Here is an 18274-nt window from a genome sequence, read left to right on the forward strand (position 1 = left end):
AAATGAAGTGCCAAAGCTGAAAAGTTGAGGATAATGATGTGGCACTTCAAGGTTTCTGGAATGTTTTAACTGTAGGCAGAAAAATGGAATCACAACATCATTTTTTCAAAGTACAAATTTGAACACTTCCATCAGGATAAGATTGCAGTTGACTGTCATTCACGTTAGTGAGCAGCCACTGCATGGGGTTGGATGAAAAATGCAAGAATGCTAATGATGCATGTTTAAAGTTCAGCTGTCATGTAACCACTTTTACAGATTGTCTTTTTTATTGCTGATTTCCATGCCAAATTTGTTACAGCAGTTATTCAATTTAATTGAGAAATCCTGCAGATTTATACTGTATTTATTAGAAGTACAGCTTCATCTACATAAAAAAAATAGAGATGAGATTAACGATGTCAGGTTTAATGCCACTTTCCTTCATAATATGATCCATACAGTCTGATTTTTACATCAAACTATCTTTCTATGCCTCCATGAATTCTACAGACAATGTATTGCTCTGTAGGTCTTTCTTACACCATATAAAAGAAGAGAAAAGCTCATAAGAAAGATTCCGGTAATTGGACCACATGTTTATTAAGCTAAATGAAAATAAAAAACAAACCTGACAAGTTTCATAAGTCGTTTGACTTACATCTTCAGGGGTCAAAGGTAACTAAAAAGTTTAAACACAAGAAATGAGAAATTACTCAAAATAATTCATTATATATAGTTGTGACCGTCTAACCGTTATTAAATTGAATATCCGAATGTAGATTCAGTGCAATGCTAAGTTTGAATAATGCTGGATACTGTCACGTTCTGTTGTTCACATTCACGTTCCATTTCAAGATTTCTACATCCCCCAAAACCTCCACACCATTCTTTAAAAAAAACCAGGTGTATATAAAATTCATTGTTCCTGTGGCATCTGCTATGTAAGTCAGAAGATCAGGGGAAATTTGCATGAATGAACAGCAAAAAGACGTACAAAAAAAAGAGAACACAAATCAGGCCTAGCATACCATACAACTTCCACTGGCCATAATGTACTCTGGCAAAAAAACAAACATGTCTTATTGAAAAAAATTGTTACATAAGGAAATTTAAGGAAGCTGTAAACATGCTTAGACTTCCAACGCAGTGTAACAAAAACCAGGGCCTAATTCTACACCAAGTTTGGTCAGCATTGATAAAAAATATACCCAAGTCAGACCTCGGACAATGTGAATGTGAACAACAGAACGTGGCAGCATCCAGCATTGTTCAAACTTAGCGCTGCACTGAATCTACATTCGAATATTCAATTTAATAACAGTTAGATGGCCACAACTGTATATAATGAATTATTTTGAGTAATTTTTCATTTCTTGTGTTTAAACTTTTAGTTACCTTTGAACCCTGAAGATGTAAGAACGACTTACAAAACTTCTCGGATTTGTTTGTTATTTTCATTTAGCTTAATAAACATGTGGTCCAATTACCGGAATCGTTCTTATGAACTGCTAAACCACAGTAACCTTCGCATACAAAGAGAAAAGCTGTTCAAAAACATTTTAAACAGTTTTTCTCTTGGCATTGCCATATACCTTTTCCAGATCTAAAATCTTAAACATAAATTAACAATTAAGAAATTATTGTTATATTTCAATTAGTTCTTAAAATGAAAATTCTATCCTAACAATGCCTATATGGCCTAAATCCTACTTGTTCTCCAAGTTTTTCCATGATTTTAGTTAGCCTCTCCTCAAATTTGCCTCTGAGAAATTCCTCTAATTCTTGCAGTGTTTTATTTTCTTTTTTATAAATGGGTTCTATAAAAGCTCTACTCTGAACATCTGAAATTTGATTTTCTGGGCTAGACTTTTGAATTATGCAGTGTAGCCACTCAAACTTTCTGCCCTCAAGTAGTGATATGTCCTCCTGACTCCATTTCTCTTGGTGTTCCATGGCAGTGAAAGATGATCAATAACAACATAAAGAAATTATAATTTGATTAGATAGATTGTTAAAGTAGTTATTCAGCATTCAGAAGAGAGATTTAAGTGTTCAAGCTTATTATGGTGCTGTACTGCAGTCAACTTTTTTTGGTGGAGTGGGTATTTTGCAGTAGAATGATGGAATACTAATGGATGCCATTCACATGCAGGGAATCATTCAGAAAAGGATTTAGGATGATAATTCACAAAGAGCGAGAAAGAGAGAGTTCAGAATGTGTTTATTTAATTAAGTGTTAGAACTTCACAGCTGATTCTTTTAAGAGAGCTGTGTAAATTAATTTAAACTTCCATCATGTTGACAGACAGTAAATAAATTAACTATAGCATTTATGAGTCAATCTAAGTAGTACCAAGGGCTGATATATAGGATGTCTAGAAGGCTCTAATAAATGATTTAGGTTATATAGTCACTATCTGCTAAATTTCAGAAGTCAAGCCATAAAATGTACTTATATAGTGCTTATTATGTTTGTTTGTTTGCAAAAGCATTATAGCTAGGAAGATTAATCAAAAACCAGTTGACTCATTATATGTGTTTGTCAGTATGAATTATTATTACTTGTGTTCTAAAGATGGTAATAATTGTTTTTCATATCCAGAGAGTGGGAGAAAAGGGATATAGCTGAAGAAAACTTATAATAAAATGGATTCAAATAAGAAAACGTAATTTTGGATTAATTAATGATTTATTAAAAGATACAAAGTCGGTCATGGATATAACCAGCTGTTCATTACAAGAAACATGACAATTACATCAAGATATGTCTTGGCTTGCAGAGCACACCAAGATCTCTGTACTGAATAAGAGAAGTTCCATATATAAAGACTATGAAGAAAGGAAGCATTTCAACATGCATTTATATGAAACAGAGTGACAGCATCTCAGAAAAGAAAGGTAACTACCTGCAAGGTTTTCTTTTTGGCCTATAAGTTGACACATTATCAACTGAAAAGGCATAATAAAAGTTATCAGTATCCAAAACAGGATTCAAAACCAGATTTTTCCAACCACCTTGCATTGTTGAAACCAAGTGAGCTACAGAAGCTCTTGTTTAATTTGTAATTGACATTTCAAGTAAATATTTCATACTGCATGTACTTTTCTGGCTGATTGCTGACTTGCAATATGAAAAATCCTGTCACCTCCATATGAGAATGGCTAACTCACTTTCAATTGGAAAGCCTTGATAAAGATTCTTAGCAACCCTGACAGAATTCAAATCCAAGTCTTTTCAATCAATGGGCATGCCTGAAACCAAAACCAAATAAGCCGAGGAACCTATTTAACTTATTTGTTAATTTGTTAATATTTCACATGGATTGACAAGAAATTTTCAGACGTTTGCTGATAATGCTAAGTTGAGGAGAGTTATAATGGGTAAATGTCGATGTTAACTCCATTTAAAAATATTTAAATAGACTTTTGGCATTAATAATTGAGCAGGCTTTCAGTTTAATGTTTATATGTGTAAGGTGTTGCATTTTGGAGTGCAGGGCCATGTACTGTATATTGCAGAAGAGTGTTTCAAGAAATGCACAAATTCAAAATTGTGGGAAAATGATCAACAGTGACCAATAAGATATTTGTAAAGACAACAGAGTACACTGCTGCTGCTATGATAAAGAGCATAAACTGACAAGCGGGAGTAAGGAGGTGATTGTGCCACTGTATAAACCACTAGTAAGACTACCCATGAACTACTATACTCACATTTGGTCATCTAGTTTCCAATGTGATGTGAATACTCATCCATGGATCCAGAGTTTTCACCTGTTGAGGAAAGATGAAAGGCAGAATTTAGTGGATAGGCAGAAAAGAGGTGATATGAAAGAGATATCACCTCTTTTCCACATATTCCTAAATTCTGCAGTTCACATTTCCATCACAATGTAAAGTAGATGACCAAATGTAAGTATAGTAGTCCATAGGTGGTCTTACTAGTGACATGTGAAACACCTCCTTATCCCCCACCCCCTTATCAGTATATGCTCTTTATCACAGCATCAGCATACACTGTAGTTTTTGTATGCAGATTTTATGAGATTAATACAGAAGGGATTATACATAGAGTGAAAGGGGTAGAGAATGAGGCCATCTTCAGAAATTGTGTAAAGATGTGAAGAGGGGAGTTAGTTGCAGTAGTGAGCATTATCAGTATATAGAATAGTGGATGAATGGACTGTATTGTTGGAATATGTTGCAAATGAGTTTAAGGTTCAGTGTGATAGAGATGCTTACTGCATGAGACTTTCCTATAATGAGTATGTCAAGGCCACAGAGGTGTGTTATAATAATAATAATTACTACTTCAATCCAACACAAACAACATCCAATGGACTATTTTTTTATGTGACTCTCACCTATGAAAGGTTGTGGACCTATACCTTAGTACTGTGAGTGGACAATTTATATATTTTTCATATTTTTTAAAATTTATTTTTTACATAACCCAGAAACCCTGATTGAAAGTTCCATGTTTGATCTATAGAGCAAACATTGAACAAAATGGCATTATCAAGCCATTTTGGGTGCAGTGGAGGTCTCACAAAAGAGAATGAAATTCATCTCCTATCTAACACTGCATTATAGAAAATAATTGTTTAGCACTACTCTTCCATTTTTTTTTATCACGATATTTTTATTTATGCCATTTACTGAATCTCACTAGGACTTATCATTAGACCATGCTTCTCTACTACGATTTTTGATTCCATATCTGCATTGTTAATTCTTCTGTCACGTGTAACAGAATGATTAGCAATGGAGATATGGAATATGAATGTTTTAAACTTCAAATGGTTATGAATATTTTCAAAGTTGACAAATAAACTGGCCTAAGTGTAAACATCAAAATGATGGAAGAGTTTCATCAACCTGCTTCAGCTAATTCAGTGCAAGTATCTATCATTTAGATAGTTGAGTACCTCTGAAAAATGTGGACCACTTCCCCATCTTGTCAGTCTTCTAGCTAAGTGCAATGAGGAAATTCTATGTTCTTTGAAATATACCAGTGCAGTTTCAACATTTGAAAACATTTCATGATTGAGACAGTCATGATATAATCAAAATCTTGGATTTAACAGTTGCAATGGCATTTTTGCTGTATGGATACAAAATGTGCATCATGTACTACAGGCACCTGAAAAACACCACCAATACTTCTTTGAAGAATCCTTATGATTACTAGAAAGACAGATGCACTACTATCTGTGTTTTGATTAAAGTACTGGGGCAATGATCACCTCAAACCAACTTGGTTGAACTGGTCATGTTACCTGCATGCCACACACTTGCCTCCTAAAAACATATCTCATTCTCAGAAATAAATCAGCATCAAAGAAGGGCTTCCACAATAACCTGAAAATAAATATAAGGAGTAGTAACAATCAGGAAGCTCTGGCTTTAGATCTCTCAAAATGGAGAAAGGCAGTGTTATACAACAGTATCATGAAACTTTGCAGAATGACAAAGAGGCTGAGAAAGTGTCATTTCACAATTATCAGTGCTTTCTGGAAACATCACTAATGTGGAAGGTCATGCAGGTATCATCCATCTACAAACTCAATAGTTAGATCTGTTTTTTGAAGACAGTCATATTCTTTTACTAATGTTACCCATATGCCAATAATGATTATATTAAAATAATACTTTTTGCTATCTATAAGACAATTATTTTCTTAAATAAAGGAAGATAACTGCCACCATCAGCCTATGATGAGTCCCTATAGTGTACACTGTGTCGTCTTCTTACATTTGTGAAAGGGTATTCTGTGAAATGGTACTGCAAATCCAAGAATATCAGTGTGTTTGCACCTTTAAATAGAAGAGCTATTTTCTCATGTTAATATAGAGAAATCATAACAGATATAGAGAAAAACAGGAAGAATCCAAAACAATCATAAAATGATGGGTTTCATAAGAGTATTCCTGCAAAATTCCCTATTCTCACTTATGCACTGTTTATTTTCTGTCAATTGCAGTATATAGCTTTGATTTTATTCACACTCTCTTTTCAAATTTCACCATTTAAAATACTCAAATTGAATAAAACCTGAGCTGATTCAACAAAACTTCCAGAGATCCAAAACTTTATTAAATTATGTTCCCACCAGAGTGTAATAACTCCAGTTATTACATTTTAAATTAAATCATATTTGACAAGAAATTATATTCTGGTTTAATCCTTTACCCAAGTCTAAGCAAACAAAGTTTGTGTGAGAAGTATCTTTACTAAACTACTTGTGTATGGAAGCTGTCGGCTTCACATCAATTTTCTCACAATCCCATATTGCAACAACACTTTGAGGATTGGCCACTACAAAAACCATCTTGGTGTTTATTGAAGTCTCATCAGTGGGAGCCATACCTAGAAAGATTAGGTTGAATCAATGCACAAGTCATATATTTCCAATATACAAGTAGTGTGTTACCTTATTATTAAAATACTCTGAAGAAGATAGCTGTTGAAAGTTTTTCACTTAATTACAAAGCAAATTATATTTGACAAGAAATTATATCTTTGACCCAAGTGTAAGCAAACAAAGTTTGCACGCGAAGTTATTACATCATTTCGAATCGTTTTCTCAAAATTTGTCTCTAAAAATAACCCGACACAAACCAACACTGAGATCGCTAAACATATTTCTCTAGCAGTTTGTCCGCCATAGGTACTATAGCGGGCAATCGAGAATAAAATGCTTTCATATTCTTAATTTTGCAGCAATTTCCCGACTTGCAGTAACTACATCACACAAAAAATTCTATCAACTGTAAGACAGTGCGGGATTGATTTCTGAGGGAATATCAAACATCGCGAAAAATTAGTTATCTCTAATATCCCTTGTTCCCAAGTATGGTTTATATTGTGCAGTTAATAATCCTGTGATGACCGACAGTAGTATTAAACTTCTGGATTAACGGAAATAAGTAAAATATATGAGTTAAATACTAAGCTAAGCTGTATATATACAGCTTGGATTCATATGCGATTGCGTAAAATATTCAGAGGACTTCATTTCTTTTAGTTCCTTACTAGACGATCTCTATCAAGGACAAAAATGCTGACTGTCTTGTCAAAACTTCCCGAAGCGAGACGTTTTCCATCACAGCTCCAATCAACTGAATGAACTTTGGAACAATGGGCTTGAAAATCTTTAACTCGATTATTGCTTTGAAAATAAGAACGCATGTTTTCCGAATACGATGGAGCCATAGTTATTGACAGAATTCACAATAAGGATATAAGAAATGTAAAGCACGTTGTTGAGCTGACATGGGAAAAATCGTTAGGTGTCGCCAGAAGCATGAGGTGATTGTGTGCACGTGATCACTGACGCTTATTTACACAACAAAACCGATTCGTTGACAGCTGTTGTTTGACGTTTCAAAGAATTCGTGAAATATTTTCGGACTGTAGACGTTATTAGCAAAATGACAACTAATGTAAACACCAGCGACGAAGCCCTTTTAGGTAAGCTAAGTATTTCCACAATTAGCTGCGATAGTAACGAAGAAAAATAGACACTTGTCAACTGCGCGTTTAAGGTAGCATCCACCCTATAAAACAGATTTGGCTGACGTTTTTTTTTTTTTTTTATATTTTTTATTTATTTTTAATCAATTGCAGCACTTTCTTTTTACATTTAGTTGCACTTTTTTTTTTTAAAACGTGATGAGATTTTTCTTTGGAATTTAAGTACTGTTCACATTCTGAACCATTAACTAGTTAATCTTTAAAGATTACTTGGTAATGATTGAGAACTATGACTGCCCTAGGTTGAGAACTAGTAACCAAAAAATATCTAAATAGTTGTTACTGTGTGTGTGTATAACATCGCTGAATAAGAAAATAAAACGGTTCAAATAATTCATATATTTACATTTAGAAACGTGAGTTTACAGTATGCCTAAGAATCTAAGCATAATGGAAAATGTTTATTGCTTCTTTCTTTCTTTCTAGTATAAACAAAAATGAGTAAAAAAAAAACAAGAATGGGGTAATTCAGTAAGATGCATACCGTGTCTGATATGTAATATATTGAATTACCATCCATCCACGCATTCTTTTTTTTATGCATTTCCTGTTATTTATTTATTGTTATTTAAGAAGAGCACAAGGGAAGATGTATGATCTATGTACTACCTAGGATGTATGATCACTTATGAAAATGAAAAAGATATAAACATAAAAATTGCAAAATATTTAAAAATAACAGGAGTAATTAACTCTATATTTAAACCAAACCTAGTTCAAAAACAAACCAGGCTAAAAGTATACAATACATTAGCCCTACCGGTCTTAATGTATGGAAGCGAAATCTGGACAATAAAACAAAAAGACAAAGATTAACAACAGCAGAAATGAAGTTTATGAGAAAAATTGCAACGTATACCCTATTTGATCACAAAAGAAACGAAGATATTATGAAAGAATTGAACCAAGAACCAGTAATTGAAAAAATTAAAAAATATAAACATAGATGGATGGAACACATTCAAAGAATGAAAACAGAAAGATTACCAAGACAAGCCTTAAAGTACAAGCCATTAGGAAAAAGAAAACCAGGACGTCCTCTTAAACGATTCAACGATGACTTCTAAGGCCGGAACAGGCCATACTAGGCCTAAATCCTTGATACGGATGATGATGACAAGGGAAGATTTAAATGGCAAATCTACTTTCAAATGGCATGAAATACCTAAAGAGCTTTACTTTTCACCCAAGTTTGAATTAAGTTTTATGTGAAAGCAGCAGAAAGTTATTATTATATTGGTATCTCCATGGAGTCAGACGACTCATTGCAGGAGACCCAAGCTATCAAAACAATATCTATCATACCTATTTTTGAACTCATTTACAGATGAAGCACTCACAACTGAGTCAGGCAATCTTATCAACAAATCTTGATTGTCTTTTAGCAAGCTGGTCATAAACTATCCTGACAATATTATTATTATTACATGACACCTCCAAGGAAGCATTTTCATTCTCTGTTCATCTCTCACCCTACTACTGTTTCCATTGGCAAGCACTTCACTACTCTTCAATACTGCTCTCCTAAAAACATACGTAATAACCACAGTAATGACTATTTAATTCGTAAATATTTCATCCCAAGTATCTTGGGACATCGTCAGTACAGTAGTTTAAACAATATTAGGAATAACATACAGTTAGGGCGCATGATTACAATGGAATCTCAGTATGCGTTACTGCACACATATTGAGATTCCATTGTAATCATGCACTCTAACTGTATGTTATTCCTAGTATTGTTTAAACTACTGTACTGACGATGTCCCAAGATACTTGGGATGAAATATTTATGAATTGAATAGTCATTACTGTGGTTATTACATGTGTTTTTAGTGATGAATTCACCATAGGTTTCGTTATAAAAAAAAACTGCTCTCCTGATCTTTCACTTCTTACTTCAGATCTTTTGTTTCATCGCATACTGCACTTCCATTTAGCAACAGTTTCTCTAGTTCACTCACTTCCAAGTGAGTGAACTTGGAATCTGTATAATTCCATTCTTTCATCAAATACATGCCATACAGCCACAAACTGCACTCTCTTCTCATGCAGCTCTGCCAACATACCATTTATGGTTCTGTCGCTTCGTGTCAGCTTATCGTTGTTATACCTTGGGAACACACTGACAACCTTTCCCACTATACTGTTATCATTCACTCTCCTTACCTCTTGCTATCTTCCATTACATTCTCCTTATGTCCACTTAAATGATTTGTCCCCCACATTCACCACTAATTCTTTTGCTCATTTCTTCCTCGTGTCCAAAGCATGAATTATCTTGCTCATTCTTACATAGCAGACTATGGACTCTCTCATTAACCATTACTTTATCAATGGAATCTCCATATACTGCTATTCTCGTGTCACTACTCTCTTTTACCCACTTTTCTTTTATTCTATTCTTCTGCACACTTTCATTTGGTTTCACTAAATGTCTAATATCACTCTGCATATTCCTCACGGCATTTTTATTTTGAATAAATCTTTCTTTATGTAAATGTAGGGTTCGATGTTAAACAGTTCTGTAGGCAGTTTTCGGTATTGAGACCACATATTAATATAAAAAGTTTATTGAAAACAAACAATTAAAAAACCCAACAAGTTTCGTGCATCGTAAGACCTACATCATCAGGGGTAATGGTACATAAAAGTTTTACACAACAAAAGCTTACTGACAATTAATTACACATTAGATGGTTTTAATAACTTCACAACTGTTAAATAATTGAGAAACGAGAATACAAATGACATATTCATTACTGTATGCGTGCTGGAACATTGCTAGTTGTTGTCACGTTCTGTGGTTCACGTGTGCTATATCCTAGGTCCGTGGCAGTTAATTTTTGATGAAGACAGTCAAGTGAATCAAGTGTGGTCTGCCATGGACCTAGGATATAGCACACGTGAATCACAGAACGTGACAACAACTAGCAACGTTCCAGCACGCATACAGTAATGAATATGTCATTTGTATTCTGGTTTCTCAATTATTTAAAAGTTGTGAAGTTATTAAAAACATCTAATATGTGTAATAAATTGTCAATAAGTTTTTGTTGTGTAAAACCTTTATGTAAAATTACCCCCGATGATGTAAGTCTTACGACGCATGAAACTTGTTTGGTTTTTTAACTGTTTATTTTTAATAAACTGTTTATATTAATGTGGTCCCAATACTGAAAACTACCTACAAAATCTTTCTTTAAATCTTGGATTCACGCAGTTTCACTCTCTCGCTCCTGTTGTCTTGCTACCTCTCGTTCTTTGCAACTTCCATTTCCTTATTCATACTTCCTTTCCCTCCGTCATGACTTATTTTTGCTTCTTCGTTCTTGCATTCTTTCACTCTGTCTCACTAGCTTATCTTCCATTTCACTTTCTTTCATTTATGCTAACTTTCTGACATTAACTCATAGTCTAACAAGATATTGCACTTTCTACAAATTCATACATTTTCTTGTCTCCTGTTCAGTCGCTCCACAAACACTTTCACATTTTGCCATGCATACATGTTGCCCTCACGACATTGAACCATTTTGGAGAAATCTACGTCATTAATGGCATTTGATTTTCATGACGTTTGCCTAGTGCTGCTCACAGCTCACCTACTTGACCTCCAGCATACTGCCATTGTATTATTTGGAACAGTTTTTTTCCTGTACTAGAAAAAATCTATGTCTACTATAACATATCTAGATTAAGACTAGAAATAGCAAAAGCATTCCTACAAGCTTATGCTGCTACTTTAGCAAGCAGAAAAACAGGCAACCCTTTTAGACTTTGGCGATTGAGTGCTGCTAACTCTAACCATTTTTCCACAACTTAAAAAAAAAACTTGCAAGCAGATATTATGTCTCCTTGGAAAAAATCAGAAAGGAGACAATCTGCTGCCCTGTAAAACTGCTTTGTGCCATTCACCCTTGTTTTAGGGTGAATGGCACAAAATTTGTCTTGAAGAGCATTTCATTTAAGTTGTTTTTATAACACACAGAAGAAATATGTTGTTCTTTCGAAGTGGCTTGTAGTAAGTTTTTGAGAGAATAAAATAAAATAGGGAGACCCATCAGGACGCATGCCTTCTAGATGCAAACATTTTTTTTCTTTTAAGTCAAAAACCACAGAAGTTTGGAAATTATGATATTTTAACACTAGAAGTTAACTCTTATCTTTAACATTAAAGATGAGATAAGCATCTTTAATGTTAAAGATGTGACGGCCTTGTACTATGCTTTATTATTATTATATTCAGGCCTCCATGGAGACAAAAGACTCGTCATGGGAGGTCCTTCCTAGGAAACACAAAGTCTATTATACCACTCCTTAAACTCATTAACTGTTCTCGTTCTCATCACTCCATCAGGCAATGCATTCCATAGTTCAACCAATCTCCATGCAAAGAAACTACTCCTCATCCTCTTGCTCACAGTTTCCTTCCGTAACTTCCAGGGGATGGCCCCTTATCATCATTCTTTTCTGCTGTTCAACCAAGCAAAAGAACTCCCCAGTGTCAACCCTGTCACCACTTCTCAACAGTTTAAAAGTCTCAATCATATCACCTCTCTTTCTTCTATCCACCAAACTCTGCAGTCCACATTCCCTCAGCCAATCCTCATAATTAACATTGTACAGTCCTGAAACCATCTTTGTTACCGCCTTTGTACCCTTTCCACAGTTAATTTATCCCCTTCAAATCCTGGGGACCAAATCTGAGAACAGTAGTCTAAGTGTGGTCTGATCAGGGTCTTATCCAGTGGAATGATAACTCTTTTATCTGCAGGTCAGCGTCCTTCTCAGTATTGCAGCAATCCTCTGTGTTACCTTCACCACCTTTGCAATATGACCCCCATTCATTTACCCATCTCTCTAACTTATTCAAATCCTCTTGCAGGGCTACCACATCTGCACTGTTACTAATAACCCTTGCCAGCTTAACGCCATCTGCAAACAACTGAATATCCTCCTGCAATCCACTGACAATGTCATTGATATAAAGGTTAAACAATGTAGGTCCCAGTACTGAACCCTGTGGGACCTCACTTGTAATCCTCTGCCTCCTTCAAACTGCCCCACCATACACAACTCTTTGATACCTATTGGACAGCCAATTCTGAATCCAGTTGACCAACTTGACATCCAAACCCATGTGCTGCAACTTAAATATCAGTTTATGATGTGGCACCCTATCAAATGCCTTCGCTCTCCAAGAAAATAGCAGTATATGCTTTTCCCTCATCTACAGAACCAAATTTATCTGCATCTAAATATTTTCATAACCATTCATGCTTGGTTAGGGATTCTAATCCACAGCCACTTAGTAAAATAGCAGTCGTGCTCTCCAGTTGGCTAACCAATCTCTAACTAAATCATGACCTTCTCTCAATTAAGAAAATGATTGAGACAGCTAAGGCTGTGATTAGAATGCAATGATGCAGAGGGCCCTAACATGCAGAAATAGAGAGCTTATAATGTCATGAGCGTTCTAGATCTGATTATTTCATCAGAGGATGTAATTGTGAGAGGGGGGTTCACACTTTCCTCCAGTTGGTGAAAGTGATCATGAAGTGATCACCTGAGCTGTGGCCATATTATTATTATTATTATTATTATTATTATTATTCAGGCCTCCAAGGAGTCAAAAGACTCATCGAGGGGAGGTCCCTCCCTGAGAAACACAAAGTTTATCATACCACTCTTTAAAGTCACTGACCGTTCTCGCTCCCACCACTCCATCAGGCAATGCATTCCACGGCTCAACCACCCTCCACACAAAGAAACCACTCCTTACCCTCTTGCTCACAGTTTCCTTTCGTAACTTCCAGGGATGGCCTCTTGTCATCACTCCTTCCCGCTGATCAACCAAGCGAAAGAACTCCCCAGTGTCAACCCTGTAACCACCTCTCAACAGTTTAAAAGTCTCAATCATATCACCTCTCCTTCTTCTATCCACCAAACTCTGCAGTCCACATTCTCTCAGCCGATCCTCATAACTATCCTTGTACAGTCCTGAAACCATCTTTGTCATCCGTCTTTGTATCCTTTCCACAGTTAATTTATCCCCTTCAAATCCTGGGGACCAAATCTGAGAACAATAGTCCAAGTGTGGTCTGATCAGAGACTTATACAACGGAATGATAACCCTCTTATCTCTGCAGGTCAGTGTCCTTCTCATAATAGCAGCAATCCTCTGTGTTACCTTCACCACCTTTGCAATATGTCCCCTAAACTTCAGGTTTCTTTCAATCATCAACCCCAGATCTCTTGTCTCCCCTACTTCCTCCAGTATAACTCCTCCCATAGAGTATGCAGCATCCCATCGATGTTTCCCAAACCTCAAGACCTTACATTTTGCTGCATTAAACTGACACCCCCATTCATTTGCCCATCTATCTAGCTTATTTAAATCCTCTTGCAGGGCTACCACATCTGCGCTATTACTAATAATCCTTCCCAGCTTCGCATCATCCGCAAACAACTGAATATCCCGCTGCAATCCACTGGCTATGTCATTGATATAAAGGTTAAACAATATAGGTCCTAGTACTGAGCCCTGTGGGACCCCACTTGTAACATTCTGCCTCCTGGAAACTGCTCCACCATACACAACTCTCTGATACCTATCAGACAGCCAATCCTGAATCCAGTTGACCAATCTGACATCCAGACCCATGTGCTGCAACTTAAATATCAGCTTATCGTGTGGCACCCTGTCAAATGCCTTCGCCAAGTCTAAGAAAATTGCAGTATATGCCTTTCCCTCATCTAATGCTCTTGTAACTTTATTATAAAAGGCTAGCATATTGCTAAAACAAGAGCGTCCTTTCACAAATCCATGTTGATTCTCACAGATAACATTACCCTCATCTGCCCAATGCTGTACACGGTCCCTCACTACTTTCTCCAAGATCTTAACAACTACTGATGACACACAGACTGGCCTATAATTAGACACTTCCAGTCTGTTACCACCCTTATGCAATGGTACTATCTTACCTTCCTTCCATTCCCTGGGCACCTTTGCCAAAGCCAGACTTTCATTGTAAAGCCACGTTAAAGGTATTGTCAATTCGCTAGCACGTTCTCTCAAAACTCGTGGCGAAATACTATCCAGTCCCACAGCTTTACTGACATCCAGAGTACTCAGTATCTGAAACACACTCTCCTCCTGTACCTCCAGACCTCGTACCAGTCCTATCCCTCTAGCATTAAAACTGACTCCTCTAGGATGAAATACTCCAATAAAGTGTTCATTGAACAATTCCACTATGTCCTCTGCATCAGTCACTCTATTCCCATTTTTATCCCACAATATCATTCTTCCACAGTCATTTCTCCTCCTACTGGCCACATAGCTAAAAAATTCCCTAGGATTTTCTTTGGTCAGCTACTGGAATATGCAGACTTTTGCAAGGAAAGGATATATGTGATATTATAAGGCTGGCAATTACGACAGGCTTAGAAGACAGCTTGCAGCTATAACATGGAACAAGAAGTTGAACAGTAAGAAAATAAATACTGCATGGGAACAGACAAAGAAATACATAACATCAACATGTGAATGAATTCTAAAAGGCTGAATAAGGTAGGTGTAAAATGGGTGAATGTAGAGCTTAAGCGTGAAATCGGGAAAAAGAAGGTACTTTGGAGGAAGTACAAGACGAACAGTGGTAATAATCAGTTACATGAAGGGTATAAAGAACAAGCCAAAAGTGCAGTATGAGCAGAAATTTGCAAATCAGGTAAAGAAAAAGTCGAGAGAGTTTTTAGATATGTGGCAAGTAGAAGGAAGAACGATCATAGTAAGATGAGGTTAATGGATGAAAGTGGTAGAATGGTAACTGCTGTGAAAGACATTGTTGAGCTATTCAGTGATGAATTTATAAAGGTGTTTCATCCTCATCAGGGTGAAATCATGAGGAACTTAAGTGTAGAGGTCATAGGAGAGAATGGCTTAATTGTGAGTGAGCAGGAGGTATTTGAGAAAATAACCTTGATGTCAATAAGGCAATAGGTTTTGATGGCATATAACTACACATCTTAAGGAAATGTTTCAGGGAATTGGCAGTAGCATTGGCATGCCTGTTTAATAAGTCTTCCAACAGCACAAGTTGCAAGGGAGTGGAAAGAGGATAAAATTGCTCAACTACATAAAAGTGGTGATAAGGCTGTAGCTTCAAATTATAGGCCAATCTTTGTATCTGGAGTTGTGTTGAAGGTACTGGAGAGGTTGGTGAGAAGTATGTTAATAACAGCAGTATTCTCTGTGGTTATCAGCATAGATTTGTTAAGGGAAGATCATGTTTCACTAACTTGCTTATGTATTATAACAAGGTGTCAAATACCTCGGACAGTGGTCTACTTGGATTTTGCAAAAGCTTTTGATAGCTGATAAATAAATTGAAATAGATGGTAAGAGTCAAAGCAGTATAACTGAGAGGAGACTTCCACATAACCTTTAAAGGAATGCGAAGAACTGACTTGGGCTTCTGACCTAATGTCCAATCCTCACCTTCTCGTGGTGCACCCTGTTGGTTATCTACCTGGATACTGAACGAACAAGGATGGGCTGGCAATTTGGGATTTAGTTGACCAAATTGTATTCTTATTGGCTTAAACCAAAATACAAAATGATGGTAGTACAACATGACAAAATTTCATGCCTGCTGGGGCGTCGCCCTGTTAAACAAGACCCCCCCCCCCCGTTGTTTTTCGCCAGGGAACCAGGGCGAACAGCAAAAAGTCAGCTACTGGAACAAATCTGAAAACACATCCCATATCAACATCACCAGAGTTAAAGATCGGTACTATCAACATAAGAAGCCTGAAAATGGGAAAGGATTTGGAGCTAGCTGAGGAATTAGATAAATACTAGATCGACATAATAGGGGTGACTGAACCAAAAAAGACAAAAACTGGTGAAATCTTTCTGAACAATAAATACAAAATGTTATATTCAGGCAATGACAATCAAGGAAAAGAAGGAGTAGCCATAATATTCAATACAAAATACGAGGCTAATCTTGAACTGCAGACAGTCGAAAGTAGAGTGATGTGGGCAAATATCAGAATGGACAATGAGACTTATTTGTGCCTATAGTCCCACAGAAGGTTCTACTAAGGTAGAAGTGGAGGAATTTTTTGAGGTTTTAGAGAATGCAACTAACACAATGAAAAAGGAAAAGTTGGTCCTTGTTAGGGATCTAAATAGCAGAGTAGAAAATGATTGTCAGACGTACAAAAATATTTTGAGAAAATTTGGAGAAAAGAGCAAAGCTAATAATAATGGCAAATACCTGTTGGATTTCTGCTCAAGACATGTACTGGTTATTACTAACACTATGTTCCAACATAAAAATGTGCACAAATTCACATGAAGAGAAGAGGCAAGGAATAAGAAAAGTCTCAGTTTTGAAGAAATAATGAAAGAAGAGTTCGAGAACAGGAACCAAAACTTGGAGATTCAGTGGCAAGCCTTGAAGAAAACCCTGATTGATTCAGCCAAAGAGGCATGGGTTGAGGTTGTCTGCAAGGATAGAAAAATCAGAACTCCATGGTGGACACAGGAAGTTAGAGGCAGTGAAGGAAAAGAAGAAAGCATATCAAAAGTTCTTGGCAAATAAGTCAGGTTGTGCTCTTAGAGAATGCAGAGACAAATGTAAGAAAGCTAAACACCGTGTAAAACTAGCTAAATAAAAGTCATTGGAGGACTTTGGCAAGAACATAGAAAATAAATATCAAGAAGGTGTCAAAATATTTAATTTTGGAGTAATTACTTCAAAAAATTGCTAAGTGAAACAAGCAGTGATGACAGCACAGTGGTAAAAAACACTCAACAGGCATACAGTCAGGAATAAATATCCATACTTGAAATCGAAAAAAATCCATTAAAGTCTTGAAATGTGGAAAGGCAGCAGAAGTAGATGATATTAAACCAGAAATAAAAAGGGAAATAAAACTGAATGTGAGAATTATAGAGGTATTTCCCTACTTTCCTGCTAAGATTTATGCAAGTATACTTGAGAAACAGTTGAAAAGAATTGTGGAAGAAAAGCTTGGTTAAGAACATGCTAGATTCAAGCCAAATAGAGGATGTCAGGACCAGATCTTCACTTTACGACAAATAGTCGAGAAATCGTAGGAATATAACAAAGATCTGTATTTAAGTTTTGTTGATCTGTAAAAGGCATATGACAAGGTGTCAAGAGAGAAACTATTCAATACTCTACAGTTATATGGTGTCAGTGGGGCATTATATCAAGCAATACTTTGTCTTTATTTGAGTCCTAAATCAGCAGTAGGAATTGAAGGTGGTTCTTTGAGTCCTAAATCAGCAGTAAGAATGGAAGTACAGGAAGATGGTGTAATGTTAAATATGGTGTCAGACAAGGATGTACATTATCCTCTCTGTTATTCATTATTCAAATGGATCACATTATGAAGGAAAGTGGTATTAAACATGATATCAAAATTGGAGATGTTAATGTCAGCTCTTTGCTTTATGTGGACGATGTTATACTTCTAAATAAATGCCCTACACGTCTGCAAGATTCCCTGAGTAAATTGAATAACTGTTGTAATACATATGGTATGAAGGTCAGCAATAAAAAGACAAAGACAATGAAAATAGGTAGAATCGTTGAAATTGTCAACTGCATTGTGAATGGAGAACCTGTGGAACAAGTAAAACATTTTGGCTACTTAGGCACGATTTTTAGTGAAGTTGGTAAATTAAATATGGAAATAGACAACAGAATCCAC

General features: G+C 36.0%; 2 protein-coding genes across 3 annotated transcripts in view; one reads left to right on the forward strand and one right to left on the reverse strand.

Moving 5' to 3' along the window:
• Window positions 1-7316, reverse strand: part of tex (THO complex 3 homolog tex) — a 111259-nt gene extending 103943 nt beyond the window's left edge. For both annotated transcript variants that reach the window (XM_090393333.1, XM_090393332.1), the window contains exon 1: window positions 7019-7316. In XM_090393333.1, coding sequence (XP_090249459.1) covers window positions 7019-7198 — 180 coding nt within the window. In that variant the 5' untranslated portion in view covers window positions 7199-7316. The remainder of the gene's footprint in view (window positions 1-7018) is intronic.
• The window catches only part of BNIP3 (BCL2 interacting protein 3), a 147484-nt gene continuing 136489 nt past the window's right edge, over window positions 7280-18274 (forward strand). Inside the window, exon 1 of the mRNA XM_090393334.1 lies at window positions 7280-7456. Coding sequence (XP_090249460.1) covers window positions 7417-7456 — 40 coding nt within the window. The 5' untranslated portion in view covers window positions 7280-7416. The remainder of the gene's footprint in view (window positions 7457-18274) is intronic.

The sequence above is a fragment of the Typopeltis vanoorti genome, chromosome 5 (assembly GCF_054136105.1).
Source record: "Typopeltis vanoorti isolate ZY-2024b chromosome 5, IOZ_Tvanoo_1.0, whole genome shotgun sequence".
NCBI classification, from domain to species: domain Eukaryota; kingdom Metazoa; phylum Arthropoda; class Arachnida; order Uropygi; family Thelyphonidae; genus Typopeltis; species Typopeltis vanoorti.